General features: G+C 37.4%; 6 protein-coding genes across 7 annotated transcripts; 2 read left to right on the top strand and 4 right to left on the bottom strand.

The window, feature by feature from the left end:
* Positions 1–46: 46 nt before the first annotated feature.
* LOC124411538 (T-complex protein 1 subunit eta) lies at positions 47–3,909 on the bottom strand. Of its 2 annotated transcripts, none has more exons than XM_046890714.1 (6): positions 3,756–3,909; positions 2,573–2,833; positions 1,966–2,295; positions 1,409–1,881; positions 1,055–1,324; positions 47–900 (listed from the first exon to the last, which is right to left on the bottom strand). In XM_046890714.1, the coding sequence occupies exons 1-6, from the start codon at positions 3,756–3,758 to the stop codon at positions 609–611; spliced, it is 1,629 nt and encodes a 542-aa protein (XP_046746670.1). In that variant the 5' UTR covers positions 3,759–3,909; the 3' UTR covers positions 47–608. The 2 variants fall into 2 exon arrangements, with proteins under 2 accessions (XP_046746670.1, XP_046746671.1); XM_046890715.1 differs by lacking the exon at positions 3,756–3,909 and adding an exon at positions 3,509–3,722.
* A 466-nt stretch (positions 3,910–4,375) lies between these two features.
* Positions 4,376–5,702, bottom strand: LOC124411551 (V-type proton ATPase subunit e 2-like). Its single transcript, XM_046890736.1, has 4 exons — positions 5,508–5,702; positions 5,142–5,189; positions 4,834–4,921; positions 4,376–4,602 (listed from the first exon to the last, which is right to left on the bottom strand). The coding sequence occupies exons 1-4, from the start codon at positions 5,603–5,605 to the stop codon at positions 4,582–4,584; spliced, it is 255 nt and encodes an 84-aa protein (XP_046746692.1). The 5' UTR covers positions 5,606–5,702; the 3' UTR covers positions 4,376–4,581.
* Positions 5,703–6,835: 1,133 nt separating this feature from the next.
* LOC124411544 (fructose-1,6-bisphosphatase 1) lies at positions 6,836–11,362 on the top strand. Its single transcript, XM_046890725.1, has 5 exons — positions 6,836–7,184; positions 8,861–9,328; positions 9,571–9,760; positions 10,019–10,221; positions 11,093–11,362. The coding sequence occupies exons 1-4, from the start codon at positions 7,009–7,011 to the stop codon at positions 10,208–10,210; spliced, it is 1,026 nt and encodes a 341-aa protein (XP_046746681.1). The 5' UTR covers positions 6,836–7,008; the 3' UTR covers positions 10,211–10,221; positions 11,093–11,362.
* Positions 10,160–14,826, bottom strand: LOC124411535 (nuclear cap-binding protein subunit 1). Its single transcript, XM_046890701.1, has 10 exons — positions 14,544–14,826; positions 13,238–14,201; positions 12,908–13,079; positions 12,605–12,810; positions 12,351–12,454; positions 11,979–12,214; positions 11,670–11,848; positions 11,323–11,578; positions 11,100–11,213; positions 10,160–10,936 (listed from the first exon to the last, which is right to left on the bottom strand). Exons 1-10 carry the CDS (start codon positions 14,581–14,583, stop codon positions 10,823–10,825), a joined length of 2,385 nt encoding a protein of 794 aa, XP_046746657.1. The 5' UTR covers positions 14,584–14,826; the 3' UTR covers positions 10,160–10,822.
* Positions 14,827–14,893: 67 nt separating this feature from the next.
* LOC124411540 (NAD-dependent protein deacetylase Sirt6) lies at positions 14,894–18,042 on the top strand. The gene is made up of 7 exons (XM_046890720.1): positions 14,894–15,354; positions 15,469–15,596; positions 16,195–16,313; positions 16,417–16,540; positions 16,669–16,842; positions 16,946–17,069; positions 17,179–18,042. The coding sequence occupies exons 1-7, from the start codon at positions 15,289–15,291 to the stop codon at positions 17,779–17,781; spliced, it is 1,338 nt and encodes a 445-aa protein (XP_046746676.1). The 5' UTR covers positions 14,894–15,288; the 3' UTR covers positions 17,782–18,042.
* A 218-nt stretch (positions 18,043–18,260) lies between these two features.
* On the bottom strand, positions 18,261–19,133 carry LOC124411548 (40S ribosomal protein S15). Its single transcript, XM_046890732.1, has 3 exons — positions 19,111–19,133; positions 18,818–18,903; positions 18,261–18,648 (listed from the first exon to the last, which is right to left on the bottom strand). The coding sequence occupies exons 1-3, from the start codon at positions 19,117–19,119 to the stop codon at positions 18,300–18,302; spliced, it is 444 nt and encodes a 147-aa protein (XP_046746688.1). The 5' UTR covers positions 19,120–19,133; the 3' UTR covers positions 18,261–18,299.
* Between the last annotated feature and the right edge of the window lie 134 nt (positions 19,134–19,267).

Below are 19,267 nucleotides of genomic sequence, written 5' to 3'. Positions count from 1 at the left end.
TTTTTTGAAACTTAATATTACAATGCATTTGATGAGAATAGAGTGAATATTAAAATTCTCTTTATTGTTTGAGAATAATTATGGTGTGGTACAAACTATAAAAGTAGACGTAATGAAATGCAACTACTGTTGCATTTAAAAAAAACTTGTTAAGCGTATCCTACAATCAGTTGGATAGTTGATAGATGGAATCTGTACACGAAGAATTATTCATCAGGCAATTAGTATGCGATGCGATATCTGTTCAGTCGAACAATAAATAAACTCCTGCCTTGTGCTACGATTGATGCTAGATTTTAATACTCAAGCAATGAATTTTTGTAACTAATAGTTAAGTGAGAAGGCGGTAATGTTGATTAAGTAGAATACAGCCCCAATGTGATGGAAATGCGAACATAACACTGGCTCTGTGAAACGTTTATTATGATTTCTGATTTGATACCCTTGCTGATTCGACACCTTGCGCAAACTGTCTTCAAACAACATTCCTTAAATTCATAAGCGCGATGATGGAATAGATAGACAACTTATACAGCTAAGATTATCAAACTGTAGCTGCAATCGTCGATTTGTTTTTTGTCGACAAGTTTTACACGGAAATGTAATAATTACATAGGTCTTCCCATGCCACGGCCTACCGGCATTTGTGGTGCATCCCCTCCGCCACTTTTCGGATTTTTAATGGTCTCATCAACAGACAAAATCAAACAAGCAGCCTCGCTCGCGGCTGTTAATGCATTGATCTTTACAATGGCTGGCTCCCATACGCAGGCTTCTAAATTGTCTGCTATGTCCTCAGAGTTGATGTCCACTCCGTACCACTTGTTTCCTTGATGATGTTTCTGTCGTAATTTGTTGAGAATATTTGTAGCGTCGAATCCGGCGTTATCGCAAAGTTGTCTATAAAAAAGTATGGCAGAGATTTGTAAATAATGAACAAGCGCAATTCAAACCAAGGAAATTGGGTATGGGTAAATACATACCTAGTTAAATTTCCGTATTAGATTATATTTAGTAGGTTGCATTCGTTGTAGAATTAACGTGAAATACATACCTGGGAATAACTTCCAAGGCACGCGCGATTGCTCCAATAAGAAGCTGCTCTTTTCCAGCAATGGTGCGTGAATAATCACGGAGGGTGCGTGATAATTCCATCTCAATAGCACCACCGCCGGCAACAACCGCATCATTCTTTATTGTACGCCTAACAATCATAATGGCGTCGTGGAGAGACCTTTCGGTTTCTTCCAAAAATTGCTCAGCACCTCCTCGCAAAACGAGAGTGCAAGTTTTAGCGTTCAAGCACCCAGCAAAGAAGTTGAATCTGGAGAAATAATAAAAGTTTTTAGTGGAATGATGCAAGTGTTTCAATCGAATTTAATCCACAGTAATGATAATATTTGCCAACCTCTCTCCTCCAATTTGCTTTTCTTCAAAGGATTCACATTTTCCGAGAATAGCGTCGTTTATATCGTGAACAGTTGTCATGACTGCACCGCCGCAAGCCTTCATGGTCCTCTTCAAATCCTCCTCGGGAACACGGCCAGCACAGAACATGTCTCTATCTGCAAAGTACTGGGTTGCGACATCTCCTATCGGCAGCTTAGACAGCACAACATTAGCTCCACTTTGGTGAATTTTGTCCAGCTTCTGATATAAAATTTGCCACTCTGCGTCAACAATCTTCTGATATTCTGCCACATTGTCCACTCTGATCTCGGCATTGTCCCGCTCTGCCTTGAGCTCCAATTCAATATTCAATAGAGCAATTTTGCATGGTTTATATGTCTTTGGCTGCATTTCGAAGCCAGCATACGAAAATGTTTTTTTGAAAGCTACACCGGCAACCAGGAGAGAATCTTCCAGAGATCCACCAGCCACCTATAAGTGAACGACAGTTTGGCATTGCAACTTTATATTGCCAACGTTTTCTGATAAGTTAGACATTTTACAGATAATTTTTACCTTCTTAATACCAATCATGTTAAGTGGGAGAAGTTCGTCCAACTGTAGAACAGCGTTGACAACCATTTTACTGAAAAAGTCCTTCTGTTGATGAATAAGTTTTGAACTCATTGCAGTAGCAGCGCATTTCTCCAACAGAGCTCTATGCTCTTTGATGTTAGATTTCTCAATTTTTACACTGAGAGAATTAATCTTCTCAATAGCAAGCTGAGTTGCGCGCCGAAAGGCTTTGATGATAATTCGAGGATGTACACCTTCCTCGACGAATGGTTTCACCTGTTTCAAGAATTCCCCAGCCAATAGGACAACACTTGTGGTCCCATCTCCAACCTGATCATGATTAAATTTCAACAAATTATGATTTCATGTTTCAAGTTCCAGAAGAATGATATTTTCAGAGAATAGAATGGATCGAATGTTATATACGAACTCTATTGAAACAATACCGATCCTCAAAGTTATTGTCAGTCTATGAGTTCAGTTTTAATGTTACTCTCTTTGAAGTTGTATGATACAATTTAATCTTTCAAATTATCCATATAGTTTCAACAATGGAGAGATTTGGTTCAATTTGTCGAAGGATCGTAAGAATTGGAAGGATTATTACCTCGGCATCTTGTGACTTGGCTATGTCGACCAAGGTTTTTGCAGCAGGATGTACAATGTCCAGCAGTTTCAGAATCGTGGCACCATCATTCGAAATAGTGCTCTTGCCATTTTGATCTACGATGAGCTTGTCCATACCCCGAGGGCCAAGGGTTGTTCGGACAGCATCCACCACCATTTGGCACGCATTTATGTTCGATATAAGTTGAGGCTTACCCTGCGTCGTATCTGTCCCCTCTTTCAACAAGATTATTTGAGGTTGCTGAAATGAAGAAAAACGACATTTCGACAATTCCACAAAGATCTCAACTTTAGCATTACGATTTCAAGTAACGTAGATTTGTGATTGAAGTAGATTTGAATATTATTTTTGTTACAAGGCCGATAAAATGAATAAAATACTACTTTGCCAGTTTAATCGACCGAATTAATTGTATATTAATTTACCCTCATGAATTTTCCCATCTTTATGGATTTTTTCAAAGTGAATGGTCAACAAATTTCTTTTACAATCCCGAGAAACTTGATCGCCAATTACGAAACAAAATTCGTGTAACATCCCAATTTTTTGTTTCGCCTTCAATTGTCAATTTGTAAAATTCTTTTGTTTCTTTAGTCTTCACTTATTCACAAAATTCATCAAACGACTACCCAAATTACATGGCAATACCTGACACACCCAATTTATGCATATATTACCGTGACAATTCAAACAATGGATAAAAGTACAACAAAATCAATTATCAAACAAGAAACGAGATCAGTAAATGGTATAAATTATTGTGTTAAATGATTGTTTCTGGAATAGCGGGGGCGGATTAAGATTGCGACGACTATGAAGGAAAATAATTCCTTATAAGGTTATGACGGCTTCAGGGAATGCGATTGTTTCTTGACAACCCGTCGAATAGGTTACACGGGACATTGTTCACATTACCATCTTTTGTCAAGAACGGTAAAATCCTCGATTCCAATTTTAATCGTCAATTAATAAGAAAAGAACTATGATATCAAACAAAACACCGGTTCTTTGACAAACGTGTATTTATTAGTAACAGAGTACTGTAGAATGATAAAATATTAAACACAAATGTTTTCTAGTATTCAATTCACAATATCACAGCACTGCGTTACGTCTGGAATTCAAGATGCCTGAAATATCGCTGGATATAAATACTTTGTACCATTTTGAAATATTTCTCGTGACTCCTACGGCTCAACGATGGGCGACGTTCCACCCTGCTGGTTACTTCCTAATATACTGAGGCGTTGGAAGGGGGCGCTCGATGTTCGAGATCATTCCATGTGCGCACCTACATGCACACCACTTGAAACTGTGCACACAAAGAATCTTCCATATATTCTACGTATACGACTTGGCTCCCCCTTTTACAATACCAAACCACTTTTGTACGTCCATACATGCGATTTCTTAGCTATATAACGTAGCTATGAATAGAATAATGTAATTCACCGCGAAGTTTCAAAATGCTTTGATACTTTAAATTCGCACATGCACATTGTTGGTTCGTTTTTATGAACCAAAAGTATAGAGAGATAAATTAGTATTTTTCTAAACTGTATAATTTAATAACATATCACGAAGTCTATTTCGAAAAAACATAACTGTAATACGTATACACTATACTATGCTGATACGATTTTAATAGTATTATACAATTTTCATTTTGTAAGAGAAGAGAAGGAAAATTAACGTCGATTCGTGTATTAAATTAAGTTCTAGCGAATGTATGTACTAAGGAATAACACTGAGGGAAGATTACAGAACACTAACTTATCTTCATTTTACGTGCTTGGAAATAGTATTTTTTACATTTACTGAACGACCCCCACCTCTGCTTATAAATTATACATTCCTGACTAGTCTAATTTATGATAATAGTGAAATCTTAATTAAATATCAATTTCACAAGGAATATTGGATCATTCAATTCTCACATTTACTTTATTTACAATAATAATACGTTAAATTGGATTGTTGTTAGCTGTTTAGATGGTGGCTTCATTTCCCTGTAAAAATAAATATATTGCACTTTATAAAATCTTATTCAATGAATAGGGCCTCTCATATGATTTCATAACTGACAAACTATTGGTGATAAAACAATTTATCTAGCATATACAGCTTCAAAATTGATCACAATAATTTTAATCTCACAGCTTGGAGTATATGCTACAGGTGCGAGGTATTCGATTGATAAAATGTTTGAAGTATAAATAAAATCATTGAATAATATTTACCCATTCTCTTGCAATCAGCAGAAGAGTCGTGTTTTCCAGTTTAGGCCCAATAAGAGGGTTCATTTGTGCCATGTAGCAACAGAGCCAGCTGAAGACATTTTTCATACATTAAGAATTGACTAAGTTTCAAATTAATTGTTCACTACCGCAAAGTTTCTAGTAATCAAGTGTAGGTCTGGATTACTTTTTAGTTATTTATGGCATTTTACAAAGAAAATAAACTTCAATTGTTACTAAAAGTAGCAGAGAGTCGTAAATCAAAGATTGAAGCTTGTTAGGGGTTGGGAGAGGCGGTAACATGTACTTACAATAACCAACACGTAGCTGCCGTCAGTATTAAAATGGCTTGCAGAATTCTGAAATGAAAAACGGTGAGTTATTTATTAACAAATTCATGTTCAACAGAATAATCATGAACATTTAATGTTGTTAGTAGATTAATAATGAGAATCGGGCTTTCCAGTGATGGAAATAATTTAATGTTTCGTAAATTGCCTGCTACTGTTTTGACAATCAAAAGTACATAACGATAAGAATTATTGGACAAACTAAAAGAGTTGAATATGATACACATACTGGAGTCATTTTGATACATAAATTTAAAATAAAATGCGAAAAAGTGGGATGGGCCATTATTGAACAGAATACGTCAGTGCAAAGTGTATTTTCCTTACCCTCTGTTCGGACCTTTAGGTACCAAAAACGGGAGAACAATTCCAACCACACCCCAGAGAATCGTAAAAACTAAAACAGCGACGACCGATGCAGCCATTTTCGCGAATTTTTGTTCACGAGAGTGGAAAAACGCTGAACGAATCTAGTGCTACAGCAGAATGCAAATGGCCTTCTGACTGTAGGAGTGTTAAATCACATGAGCACTGAACATTGACGCAGTAGTTACGAGAAGGGATACACCGCATGATGATTTCATCTTCCCCACTTAGTTCTCGTTGCTCACGACCGATGGCGGTACTAGAATGCACTTTGTTAGGCACAAAGAGGATTAGGGGGCGCATGCCAGAAACATACATACATACATACATGGACAAATTTCTGTATAGTTTAATTATTTGTACATGAAACAGTAATTTTTTCTTAATTTTTAACACATTTTATGGTCAACGATATATAATAGAAGTAAGCGTTTAATTTCTGAATCCGTTCTCAGATCGTGACGCGCGAATGACGTCACTCATCCTGATATACTTCTGATCTTGAACCACGATAATTGTTTAGAATTACAATTCGAATGGGCTTGTCCCCGATATTTAAAAAATATAGTATGATAATCTATAGAACAATTTCTGCACACAAATGCGTACATTTATAATGTAATGAGTTCATCATTTTTTACTTTCCATCACCTTTGGTGATATAAGAAAAGTATTGGTCGAAAATCACTTTCTAATTTCAACGAATCTTTACGTCTTCGAACCTCAAGAATCGGAAAAACAGGCAACGAAACAAGTTTCTAGAAAATGTCGGTCTGGACGTTGGCCTGTAGGTGTGTCCGACAAACTCTGGCGATGATCTCGGAAACGGCTTGATGAAAAAATTTGAAACACATAGGATTTTACAAGCAAATGATGGCCATGAAAAATTGCAGTAATTGTTCCGTTCAACTTGAACTTCTGGTTCTACTAGAAATGAATTTAATTTCAATGTTTAACCGACAAACCCATACCTTTTCTTCTTTATTACTTTTCCTAACTAAACGATTGTATTTTTCCCCGTTTATATATTGACTATTAAAAAAATGCATAAATTTTTTGTTGTTCACATTTTTTTTTGTTCTGATTTTTCGTTCAAAACTTTTCCATTTGGCTGCGAAGTTTTATCAGTTTTATCATAAAACTACACCTCGGTCTAAACAGAGTTGAATTATCGCGCGCGGATTGGGTAAAGTAGTAACCATTACCTCAGAGAATCGAATCACAGACTTTATACTTCCTTGTGTGTAAGCGGTCGCAGTCATGTGTATACGTATGTATATTCTTCTACGGTGAAAGTTCAGTCGTTGCGTGGCAAGCTATCAGTAAACTGAACTATCGTTTCGGTAACGGCCAGTAGTCGATGTACCTTACTAACGTGAGGGTGTATCGAATCTTCACTCGCAGTGATAAACAGCATAATTTATCTGGCATTTTGTAACGCTTGTAGATTAACTACCTGAAAATGGCATCGAGCGGTCCAGCCTTTGATTCAAATTGCATGACCCTAACGCGGTTCGTCTTGGCCGAACAGCGCAAGGTACCAACGGCAACGGGTGATTTGACTCAGCTGTTGAACAGCATTCAAACAGCAGTCAAAGCTGTAAGTTCAGCTGTAAGGAAAGCTGGCATCGCAAATATGTAAGCTTTAAGTTTTATACCACTTTATTACTTTGGTAAGAAACAGATGGGTTCGATGTTTCGCGCCAATTCAAAAAGTACGAAATGTCCGGTCGAATTGGCGGATAAATATCGGCGGCACTAGCGACATCACTTGATTGCATTTAGATTCGATGCAATTAAATTATTATTTTGCTTTAAAGTTTTGTAAACAAGTATAACAGAGCGAAACTTGGGGTCAATTTTTATTTGCTACAATCGGAGTACCGATTAGGACATACCTTGGGAGGGGGGGTAAACTTCAACTTGGCGACGACAACAGAAATGAGTAAAATAAATGAAAAATCTGCGATTATAAAAGTTGATTACTTTTACATGTAATACATGAAATATGTTTTCTTCCGTCGGAACAACAATTTCACGTAAAATTTATTATAAACGCTCCAGCTGATAACACGCGGGGCATTTTATCACCACTCAAGTTTTCTTTATTACCAATATTATTACGTAGTTCTATCTTACGGTTTGAACACTAGATACTAACCGATGCGGTAAGGAAAAATACATGCAGGAGATTTTGAAGGAATGTAAATTCAGAATTCGGATGAATGAATACGTGAAATTGCGATAAATTATATTTGAAAAAAAGACGTGAATGGATGAACCATGATGAATAATGTATAACTTGTTTCTGAAATCATCGCAGCAGATAAAGAGTTGCATGTTCATGATCAGAAATAAAAAGCCTAATAATATCGATCAAAAAACTACGCTACCGTAGATTCCTAAAATAACTCAAACGGTCCTTCAATTTACAGAACTTTATAATTAACGTGTTAAATTAACACCCGCGTTAGAAGTAAAAAATCCCGCATGTGTATAAGATACACCGTCAGAAAATAGAAACAATAAAAAATTAAAAAAAAATTGAAACTAACGATAAGCACAATGGACTCTATTAGATACTGATTAATTGTCAATTTCGTTTCATTTTAAAACTGGGCTATCGGAATTAGAAATTTCTCAATCGTACGTATCTGTATGTTTGTAAACACTTATTATAGCTGTAAGAAACATGTTTACTGTTCGTACGACCAAAGTATACTTATAACAGATAAAACCGTTCATTAAAAACGCGGTATATCACGTTTATGTATTATACACATTCTCACCATTCGTATGCTTATTGTTAGTAAATACTACGAAATCCGGTGGATTAATTCACCGGGTTGCCCGAGTCACAGTTACATACTATTGACCAACAGAGCCGAAAATGCTGATTTAATTACTGGCAAAGGTTGCGCTTTCTCTAGCTTAGAGTCATAAAAATAAGATGAGTCAGGAAATGTTGATAACACAATATAACGTGCGTAGTTGAGAGCCCGCTTAATGTGTCTGGGGTCAAATTAGTTTATCACTTATCAGTTACATATAGATTACACCTCGAAACACGTATGTACATGTAGGCAAAATCATAAGTGCACGTAGCTATAGCCAAGAAAACTATGCTATAGCTGAAAGAAATAAAGCCTTTGCCTCAATCTATTTTTTTTTCAAAAATTATTGTTTAATTCTTGGTACAGGCAAAAAATTAATCTCCTGAATAATCTAATATGCAAATTAATAAACGACATGATAATGTTGCACGATGAAGTACCTAGTTGCACATGTGTACATGTAATTTACTTGGTTCAAAGGTACGGTATTGCTGGGAGCACGAACGTTCAGGGTGAAGAAGTAAAAAAATTAGACGTTCTCAGCAATGAACTCTTCATAAACATGCTGACGTCTTCGTTTACGACCTGTCTCCTTGTCAGCGAAGAAAATGAAACTGTGATCGAAGTAGAAGTTGGCAAACAGGGGAAGTACATCGTCTGCTTTGATCCTTTGGATGGCTCGTCGAACATTGATTGCTTAATATCCATTGGTTCAATATTTGGAATCTACAAAAAGCAAGAAAGCTCAACTGGAGCACCGACCGTTGCTGATGCTCTACAGCCCGGTCGTAATCTGGTAGCAGCAGGATATGCGTTGTATGGTTCGGCAACGATGCTGGTGCTCTCAATTGGCCAGGGTGTCAATGGCTTTATGTACGATCCAGCTATTGGCGAATTTATATTAACAGATCAGGATATGAGAATACCGTCAAGAGGAAAAATTTACAGGTATTCCTAGAATATGCACATAACAGAACAACAAAGTCATTGCTGATAAACCTGTCATAAATCAAATTTTATTTTATTTGTACCTAAAGTGTACGTTGCAACAAGTGAATTATATATCGACTTCATAGGTGAATAAAATGATACCTAGTTTATACACGTACTTTTCTTTATGGGCTAAACGTACCATGTCAAATCAAGTTAGTTTAAGTGGTGAGCAATAATTTATTGTTTCTATGCTGCAGCATAAATGAAGCTCACGAAAGCAAGTGGGCACCGGCGATAAAGGAATATGTCCACTCAAAAAAATACCCAGAAACTGGCAAGCCGTACAACGCCAGATATGTGGGGTCAATGGTAGCTGATGTGCACAGGACACTCAAATACGGAGGGATATTTATGTACCCAGCAACAACTGAGAGTCCAAAGGGAAAGGTATTATTCAATTTAAGTAACATTATTCTAGGATTGTGATTAGTTTTGAGGCTTGTTATACCGAAGCAGTGCCCATTGACATTTTGGTCTAATATTGAATTGATACTGAATAGCTGATGTAGAAGAATCCAAATGATAACTGGTAACGATAGTGAAACTATAATCAACTAAATAACTAAACTACTTTTCCCAAACAAATATGAATAACAGCATTTCATAATGTCTAAATAAGATGTATGGTTTTGATGTTGTTGCTAGCTTCGTCTCCTCTATGAGTGCGTACCCATGGCATACATTTTAACGCAAGCTGGTGGCCTAGCGACAAATGGTGAAATTAACATACTGGACATTATACCATCTGCTATTCATCAAAGGAGCCCAATATTTTTGGGGTCAAAGGATGATGTTGAAGAAATTTTGATTCATATGCAGCGTCAGAAGACTCAGTAGATTGATATACACACTCATAAGTATATGTCCGAACGAATATCAATTGCAGTAACTATATGCCCCTTGTGAATCCCTATGATAATATACTTATCCGTATATAAGCACCCATTACATACGGTCCATTCATGTCTGCAGTGAAATTCTGTCATATTATCTCCCAGGCGGTGCAATTTGAAACAAGTAAACTGTTCAAGTAATCAATTTTTAATTAGAATAAAATAAAACCTTTCTCTTCCTCTACATTCGCTTGTATGAATTGGTAATAGATAAATATGACTTAATATTATTCAGGTGTATAGATATATGTACATACCCATGTACATTAGCGTCAAACTGCTGACTTTCATTAGCATACAACACTATAGGTAGGACTGAATATTCTGCTCCCGATTGAAAAAAATCCGATAACAATTTAGACTTGATGTGCATTAACATAAATACGGATAATCAAATGTCATTTAAATTAAAGTCGAAAAATCTATTTACCTATTTTCCACGACTGAAATTGTGTTAATTATCAATAAAATAATATTTTCGTATGTGTATAATATATGTTTATATCATACTTCATACCAATCCCTTGAAGACGAAACGTTCAGTGACTTGAACCTCTTATGCACGTAATGAAACGAACTGGTGAAATACGTCAAGAATGTGTGGATCCAGATCTGGTGTAAACAAAAGCGTTTCCAGCGTTGACGAGTATTTTTGTACTTGTTCGTGATGCTGAAAACAGAAATAAAATTTCTCTCTCAACTTGTAGTGAATTAATCATAGCAATTGCGAGCTGATCAGCAGCTTTCTATAATGCATTGCACTCTTCTGAGTGAGCAGTCTGGTAGACCAAAATAGCTACTCAAAAGTGTAGAGGGTTTTTTTTCTTACTTACAGCCAAAAATACCTGCTGCAGCCTTCCGATAGTCCATCTATACCAATGAGTATTATAATCGACACCATCTGTATCACACCTAACAAGATGTTCGGAGAGAATCATAATAAAACGCTGTAAAAAATAAAAAACGCAATGATCAAGTGTTGTAAATACGTGCCATTTCACTGCTTACCTAAGATGTTCAAACAAGACTGCAAGTATGTAATAGTCATAATTATACCTGAAAAATGATGAGGAATAAATTCTTTTGATCTGCTTGAGCGGCTTCCAATTTTTCTTCCATCCGCTCTACAACGTCTTCAGATGGTCTTTCTCCCGACTTATCTTTGGTACTGTCCTCATCTTCCGAAGAAGAACCAGATCTACTTTCCGCCCTTCGTAACTTTTCTCTGGCCTCCGTCACTTCTGTGTTCAGTTTAATGACGTGTTTATTTTTTTTACGGATCGTCAAATGAAGTATTTCCCAAATGTAAAGTCTGAAAATAATGGGGGGCGATATTAATTTCTGAGATAATTAAATTTTACGATCAATGTTTGTAGAATTGGTTCAAGATTGCATTGACTCACTTAGTAAATTCAGATGCCATTTCCCGAGAAAATATCCAATTGGCAATAGCGCTGCATTCAATTATTCCAGTCTTTAAGAATTTGTCTGAGAGTACAACCATCATTTGATAATGATTCTTCCATAGGGCATGCATATTTCTGAGAATGCATATTTGTGCTTCCTCCGATTCAGCCAGAGCCTACGGAAAAAAAAAAAAAGGGAAAGTCTGCAGTTAGGTTCAAAGATACAAAATGTTTTTGAACTATTTAACATGGCTTTGAAATAATGTAGTTCGATATAATGATTTTATGAGAGACGATGATCCTTACCTTAAATACAAAATGAAATTTCCCAATAGCGGCAAAACTGTGGCTGAAACTCTTTGATCCCAGATTAAGCAACGTCTGTACAAATACGTCAATTTTCAATTGGTTAAATGTGTTTGATTCCTCATTGTCTCCTTGACCTGGTAAGGTATTCAAAACGGTCAATACTTCTTCTGGGGTGCACTTGCGGCGTATTGAAACGACTAGTTCATGGGCTGCCGCAGTTCCAGGAAGTGTGCCTGAAAGAAATTAAGTAAAATCGATTATTAGAAAGATTCATTCAAAAAAAGATGACATTTTAATATACAGCAAAGTTTATAATGATGAGATGATACTGTAATGAGACATCAAAGATCAGAGTGTAAAAATACTAACTTGCGCCTTCGGAAGTGTACTTGTAAATTGGTTCTGGAGGCAGCGGGATCAGTTCAGCGTAAGTTTCTGGCATCATATCGCGAATTCTTTGAAAGTAGGATAGTCTGTAACAAAAAGGGTTTTTTGATGTATTGCTGCACGGTAATTACAGAAATATCTCTGATTTTTCAATCTTTGATCCATCAAAAATATCTTGTTCAAAGCATTAGCTGGAACTTTGGTCTTGTGAAAGGAGAAAAAATCGTATTGCTTACCTCAATGCTTTCAGCAGCACTTCTTTTATAAATTTAGGCCGAGGATGTTCGGGGTCACGCTGGAGACACGAATCCCAATCTTCCCAGGACCAACGAAATTGAAAGTTGCTCAGATGATAGGCGAACCACCAAACAAATCTGTCAAATGCTGCCGCAGCCATGCTGTCGATGCGACGAAATAAAATTTCGGTAGCCTGTGCTAAAACCTTTATAACACAGTGCAGGGTGCATAAGATAGTAGAACACAGAAAAATTTATTATCGTTACCAGTTAAACTCGGTAGGGATTTATCATTTAAATTACCTGTGGCATGGTCGATGGTTGCAACTTGCAAAGTTCAATCAAGATCGATCCGTAGCAGATTTCCAAATGTTTTGGAGACGGTAATCTGAAGAGTTCTCCAAACATTACTTCGACAATACAATAATCCAGTGGAATTTTTGCTTTGTATGGAAAATTCAACAATTGTGCCGCGCTGTAAATTGGGATTAAAATAGCCTTATTGAAAATAGGTACTACTGACTTTGAAGTGAAATTATATAACAAAGTATCACCAGCCAAAACAGAAGATGATTACAATGTAAGTAAAAAAAAGTAATTAAGAAAATGAGAATAACAAAAGACTAAGCTTACCAATCTTTTCTTTCAAAGAAGTGATTGTCAATAATTTGCCGAAGATGTTCTTCGATGAGAAATCTCTCTATAGCATGACTGCCAGGCAGCAATGGCCCTTCCGCTGGACAGTCAGTATAGTCAAACATGCGAAATACAACAGTTGGTATCGGATACGTGTAAGATTCATGGTGTGGTGGAGGCAGAAGCGTTGGAAGATTGTGTTGTAGAGCTTCACATAAAATAGAGTCGAAAGCAAGATATGGTCGAGGAATGTGTTTTTCCGCCCAATTATCCTGCCTCAGTTTTCGTACTTGGGCCCAGAGACAGTCCAAATATTCTTCCTGAGGGTGAGGTGTGTCACTGGACCATACTTTTAGAGCAGGTTGATGTTTCTTACTTCGTTTGTTCAAAAATACTTCAATGGTAACCATAAGGTGATCCAATTCTTGTTCTTTTTTCTCATATAACTCTCGGCCAACCCACGGCAGGGTTGAGAGAACGGCAAAAACGTACCAATCTCGTCTGACTTGAGGCACACTGTCCTCGTTTGCCGTGTCCAACATATTGTCAAAGAGCTGCATAAGCGACCCGCATGATAAAACGTGACAGTTGACTAAGTCAGCAAGAAACCTGAGCGAATATCTAGCAGCGTTCCATTTGCAACTTTTTAAAGAATCTTTAAAATTTTTCACCATATAGTCAACAAATTCACCACCAAAATTGAAATTCTTTGCGTTCAGCAGCCCCACCAGCGTTGTGTAGATAGTACATTTTTCTGGCATTTTTATAGCACAATCAGTCAATATTCGAAGAATCTTAGTGCGAAATACACCGAGATCCGCTTCTAACACAGACGCCAAACCTTCCAAATTACTTTCTAATGACGAAGTTGACTTTTCACCCACTCGCAATATAAGCGATTCAAGGCGATCTTCAATTTCCTGATTCTCCGACACCCTCCTCCGCTTCTTATAGACGCGGTCTGCAAATTCAAGTTTATTATGAAATACGACAATGTACTCTCAGACTCATCTTCAATTTCATCTGATTAATTGCAAATGAAGATGTCCAACGAGTAAAATTTTTCACAAAATCCATTTACAGAAGAAAATTGGTAGCAGTAATACATATGTGACTAATAAGCGTCGGGTGGAATTATTGGGCCAAAAATGAGGTTAGATTAAGTAAGGTTAGGTTCACTGAAACCAACTAGCGACGATAGTCAAAAATTCAATATAAAACAGAGTAGTTTCAAATGGCTACGAGAGGTGCGATAGTTTAACATATGGTGCGATGAGAGTATATTTTCTATCAGTAATCATACCATATCCATCGTCATCGTCATGTGCTCTCCTGCGACTCATAATTTCGATGCAGGATTACAACGAAACCAACAACACACGTCGAACACAGAACAGGTTTCCACGGTCCGTTATTAACCTCGGATAAACTGAAGCTCCAAAAATGCTAAAACGTAACTCAATCCAGAGAATTCGACCTCTCCTGTAGAAAATGGACCTTCGCCAACGGCAATCCGTTGAAAGTCATTTGCTGCTCTGCTGGGTGTCAAAAAATCGCGATCAGAGCGTCGAATGTTCGTTCAAATTAGTTCGGCGACGATTTCCAGGTGGCAGGAGTGTCCGCGACGACGTTAGACGACGCCGAGCGTCGCTGCAACGCGCAACCTAGTTTGCGCAAAGAGTAGTTTTATGATCTTTTCTGGTGCTCGTTGTGGATTTTAGTGGTGTGCCGTGGATTCCAAATAGTGAATAAACCTACGTTAGAGTTATTTCTGAAAATTTTCATCGACATTTCGTCGTTTACCGTTGTCTAATCAGCAATCGCGAAGTTCCCGGCAAATCATAATCATAATTTTAAAATTGTTTATATTAAATTTCATCACCGAAGCTCGGCGGAAACGCACGAACCCGACCATTTAAACGTGGATTTTTGATAATAATTACGTCATCATCGACGGGGCAGGGGGGCGGATTATTGTTTGGCAACAAGGGTTGTTGCTCTGCGGCCATTGTTAGCCGCTCTGTGGAAGGGCGTGAGGGGGGAGGACGATGTCATGCAGCTACGCGGATGGCTTATCGCCGTACGAGAACAAGGGTCAGCTTGGCCTCGAGGAGGTAATTTTCGCCGTTGAGTACGGTCCGAAATTGGCTACGCGATATGGCCATTGGGCAGTAACTGCCGATCCTCCCGGCGAATCGATAACCCAATGCCACTCTCCTGCTTTTTAGAAATTCGACAGCGCCGAGACCCTTCGTATCAAATGCGATTTGTTGGCTGATTGGATAGACGGGGCACGTCATGTTGTCGTTCACACTGGCGCGGGAATTAGTACCGCTGCCGGTATTCCCGATTTTAGGTAATTCATTCATTCAAGGATGCTCGTTATGTGCCAACGTCAGCAATGGTAGATTGCAATCACGTGATGATTTACGGATAACTTCATCCCAATACAATCTTTTCATACATTATAGATGATGAGATTCGTCAAATACTTTGGCGATGCCGTGATAACTATGGCGAGCGGGAAATTTAACTCATCGATTTTTGAAATTAGATAAACTCGATTTTTCCTCCAACTGCATTCTTGATTTGATCTTTTCATTCTATTACATAAATCCCATTTGTACTTTTTAAAATCAATTTCGAATCATTTCGATTTGTTGCTATTTTTTTGAATTTAATGGTCATGTCATCTTCTGCAAAATTTAAATTTAACATTATTAACATTATGCACAATGTATAGATGAAATGATTATTCTGCATGCCAAGTTATTTTTATATTCAGAACATGCAGTATCAAATCAGCATCAATATTTTTATATTACTGTTTTTTTAAACTTGGGTAAACTTGTGTACGAAAATCGAATAATAACGCAATACTTCCAGTTCAAATGAATGCAAAAAATACGTCACTTGAACAAAATAATATTAATATTATATGTTTACATGGACAGAGGACCAAAGGGTGTGTGGACTTTGGAGGAGAAAGGATTGAAACCGGAAATGAATATATCATTTGACGAAGCAAAGCCAACCAAGACTCACATGGCTTTGAAGAAGTTGCTTGATTGCAGTAAGGGTGTACCTAGCATAAGATTATGGAAAATTGATTAAAAGACTTTGAAAATAACATGAAATTTTAAACCTGGACCTAATCGGATTTTGTAATTTCACAGATAAGGTCAAGTTCATTGTCAGCCAAAATATTGATGGACTGCACCTGCGATCCGGAGTTCAGCGGCAGAATCTTGCAGAGTTACATGGAAATATGTTCATTGAACAGTGCGATAAGTGTGGAAGGTACATGTTTGTTTACATTGTGAGATTTGACATGCTTAGTTAGAGGTGTGATTCATGGCATGTGTAAAACAATATTTGGACGATAATTTATCGCAAGATTTTAACACACTTCCCAATTTGGTTCACAGACAATTTATTCGCAACCTTGCCACAAAGAGTGTTGGAAAAAAATGTTTGGGAACAGTATGTCGATCTGAACAAATTGGAGGACGACCTTGTCGAGGGCGAATGCATGATACGATACTTGATTGGGAGCATAACTTACCCGACAATGACTTAGCACTGTCAGACCTTCATGCCAGGTCAGTTTGTATTCCATCGTTATAATTTTTTCAACCACGTTTTAATTTCTGGCACTTGATGAGAAAAATATATATAAGAATGTCCATGATTTTTCAATCACAGCGTTGCCGATTTGAGCATTTGCCTGGGAACAACTTTACAAATAATACCTAGTGGGAACTTGCCTCTTTATACAAAGAAGTATGGTGGCAGACTTGTTATTTGCAATCTACAGCCAACGAAGCATGTAAGAATTCTTGAATAGACTTTATGAAATTTTATTTCAACTGCAACCTGAATCTTCTCTCTTGATACAATTCTCAACTAAATGTTTTGATGGAGGATCATTATTTTAGGATAAAAAAGCAGATTTGTTGATAAACGGTATGGTTGATGACATCATAGTGATCGTAATGAAGAAATTAGGTCTGGAAATTCCAGAGTACGACAGCAAACTAGATCCAACAAGAAACACAGACATGACATCCAATGAGATGGATTGGACAATACCGACAGCACGTGTCAAAGAGATGAAAATATTGTACAAAAAAGTTTGTAAGCCAACGCAGCGAAAGCGGAAGACTTTCATGTATGAAAGAGAAAAGGAAGAATTTCCGAAAAAGTTAATCAAAGAAAAAATACCTGCAACTGATAATAGATTGTTGAAGACAGAAAATATAGACCATGAATTAGACGCCAAGTCTGTGACAGGAAACACTGAAATCATAGAGATGGATAAGGTTAAGCAAGAAAATGTTGACATGGAACCACAAGTCAAACAAGAAATAGTTGAAAAAACTAGTCAGAATTCCGTAATGTTGGTTAATGACGATGAATTTGCCTCAGATAGGAAATCTTCCTATAGAGGTACATCAGATAACGATGTTGCATTCAATAGTCCAAGTGTGTCGGACAACAATCCAAATTCATGTAGTAATAATAAAGCTTCTGTGATTTAATACTTTACCTCAAATTAATATTCTAATCAAATGTTTACTCTGCAACCAAACTATGAATGGTGTAAAATGTATGTGTATATTAGATTGTGTAACATTGTTCTCCCGTTTTTCCAAGACAGCATTACTAAGTTCTAATTATTACGAAATTATTATCATAAAGAATTGTTGTGGACGTGATGAATAAAGCTTCCTATTTTTATACCCGAATTAACTTGCTTTCAATAAATGTCTTCTAGTGGCAATTAATTATTCCCGTTTATAAAGATTAAGTACAAATATACCTGGAATCAGTGGGAAAAAAGCAGACTCCGAACAATGTGCTCAACTTTTATGTATAGTAAGCATAACAAATAAATTCTACCGGCAGGATGTGCATGGCTCGGGATCTGCCCTTTGACCAGATTCCCTGCATATGATTTTTCAATGGAAATACCTAATTGGTGATGGAGTGAATCATTATAAAACGATGAATCATAAAATGGTATTTTACGCCGTTTTATTTATTACATACAAGCAATTTACTTGAGAGGAATAAATCTGGAGGAGTGAGTAGCACCAATACCAGGCCTACCGTGCTTAACAGGCTTGTAGGTAACAGAGAACTCTCCAAGGTAGTGTCCGATCATCTCAGGCTTGATTTCCACCTGGTTGAAAGTCTTTCCGTTATAGACACCAACAATGGATCCGACCATCTCTGGAACAATGATCATGTTGCGAAGGTGAGTCTTGACAATTTCTGGCTTCTCATTTGGGGGAGCTTCCTTCTTTGCTTTACGGAGTTTCTTCACAAGAGCCATCGGCTTGCGCTTGAGACCGTGTGAGAAACGCCTGCGAGCACGGGCGTGCAGCAGCTCCATCAGCTGTTCACTGTGAGAAGATAAAATTAACAAGATTAATTATTACAATTAACTCCTAATTCCGAGTGTTTATCATATCGCTGGCAGCAACTTTGACATTAGGTAAATCGATGACAAAAGTAAGGTTAGCTCGGTTATTGACATTCGCAAACGCCAGCGTGGGTTTGAATTTTGCTCACTTGGGCATGTCGAGGAGTTGGTCCAGGTCGACGCCTCGGAAGGTGAACTTCCTGAAGGCCCTCTTCTTCTTCTGAGTTTCATCAACCTGCAACAAAATCAGCGATTAACGGTCAGCCTGTGTCGGTGAAAAGGTCATATTAGAGCGGAGGTTTATAACGACTAAACAGACGTAAATAACATCCAAAACAACTAGGGTGAATCGAGAAAAGCCAGAGAATTAACGGTAGTAGCGTTCTTTTTACGGATCGTAAAGATATTTGTGGATTATTCAACAAAATCCGTAATACCTCACCTCTGCCATGTTTGCGCTTCTTGGTGGGGAACGCGAAAGGTTGCGCACGCTGCTTCGATTCCACTTCCGTCCCCAGTTGACACGAATTATTTACTTCCCATTTTGGCCGCTAGAGTTAGTCGGGTCAGCAATGTCGGCAAGGAGTAAAAGGTGTTGA

The sequence above is a fragment of the Diprion similis genome, chromosome 10, assembly GCF_021155765.1.
Source record: "Diprion similis isolate iyDipSimi1 chromosome 10, iyDipSimi1.1, whole genome shotgun sequence".
NCBI lineage: Eukaryota > Metazoa > Arthropoda > Insecta > Hymenoptera > Diprionidae > Diprion > Diprion similis.
This window is presented reverse-complemented; position numbering and strand designations above follow the sequence as displayed.

Bases quoted from the DNA above. Each gene is read 5' to 3' on its own strand.
- LOC124411538 (XM_046890714.1), bottom strand. The intron at 1,325-1,408 runs GTTGGCAAATAT...TTATTTCTCCAG, and splicing joins AAGCAAATTGGAGGAGAGAG to ATTCAACTTCTTTGCTGGGT. The intron at 901-1,054 runs GTATGTATTTCA...ACTTTTTTATAG, and splicing joins GCCTTGGAAGTTATTCCCAG to ACAACTTTGCGATAACGCCG.
- LOC124411551 (XM_046890736.1), bottom strand. From the start codon at position 5,605: ATGGCTGCATCGGTCGTCGCTGTTTTAGTTTTTACGATTCTCTGGGGT. The intron at 4,922-5,141 runs GTAAGTACATGT...AAATGTCTTCAG, and splicing joins GCAGCTACGTGTTGGTTATT to CTGGCTCTGTTGCTACATGG. The intron at 4,603-4,833 runs GTAAATATTATT...TTATTTTTACAG, and splicing joins TGCTGATTGCAAGAGAATGG to GGAAATGAAGCCACCATCTA.
- LOC124411544 (XM_046890725.1), top strand. From the start codon at position 7,009: ATGGCATCGAGCGGTCCAGCCTTTGATTCAAATTGCATGACCCTAACG. The intron at 7,185-8,860 runs GTAAGCTTTAAG...CTTGGTTCAAAG, and splicing joins AAAGCTGGCATCGCAAATAT to GTACGGTATTGCTGGGAGCA. The intron at 9,329-9,570 runs GTATTCCTAGAA...TCTATGCTGCAG, and splicing joins TCAAGAGGAAAAATTTACAG to CATAAATGAAGCTCACGAAA.
- LOC124411535 (XM_046890701.1), bottom strand. From the start codon at position 14,583: ATGAGTCGCAGGAGAGCACATGACGATGACGATGGATATG. The intron at 12,455-12,604 runs GTAAGCAATACG...TTTTTGTTACAG, and splicing joins GTGCTGCTGAAAGCATTGAG to ACTATCCTACTTTCAAAGAA. The intron at 12,215-12,350 runs GTTAGTATTTTT...AATTTCTTTCAG, and splicing joins GTACACTTCCGAAGGCGCAA to GCACACTTCCTGGAACTGCG.
- LOC124411540 (XM_046890720.1), top strand. From the start codon at position 15,289: ATGTCATGCAGCTACGCGGATGGCTTATCGCCGTACGAGAACAAGGGT. The intron at 15,355-15,468 runs GTAATTTTCGCC...CCTGCTTTTTAG, and splicing joins GTCAGCTTGGCCTCGAGGAG to AAATTCGACAGCGCCGAGAC. The intron at 17,070-17,178 runs GTAAGAATTCTT...TCATTATTTTAG, and splicing joins ATCTACAGCCAACGAAGCAT to GATAAAAAAGCAGATTTGTT.
- LOC124411548 (XM_046890732.1), bottom strand. The intron at 18,649-18,817 runs GTGAGCAAAATT...ATCTTCTCACAG, and splicing joins CAACTCCTCGACATGCCCAA to TGAACAGCTGATGGAGCTGC.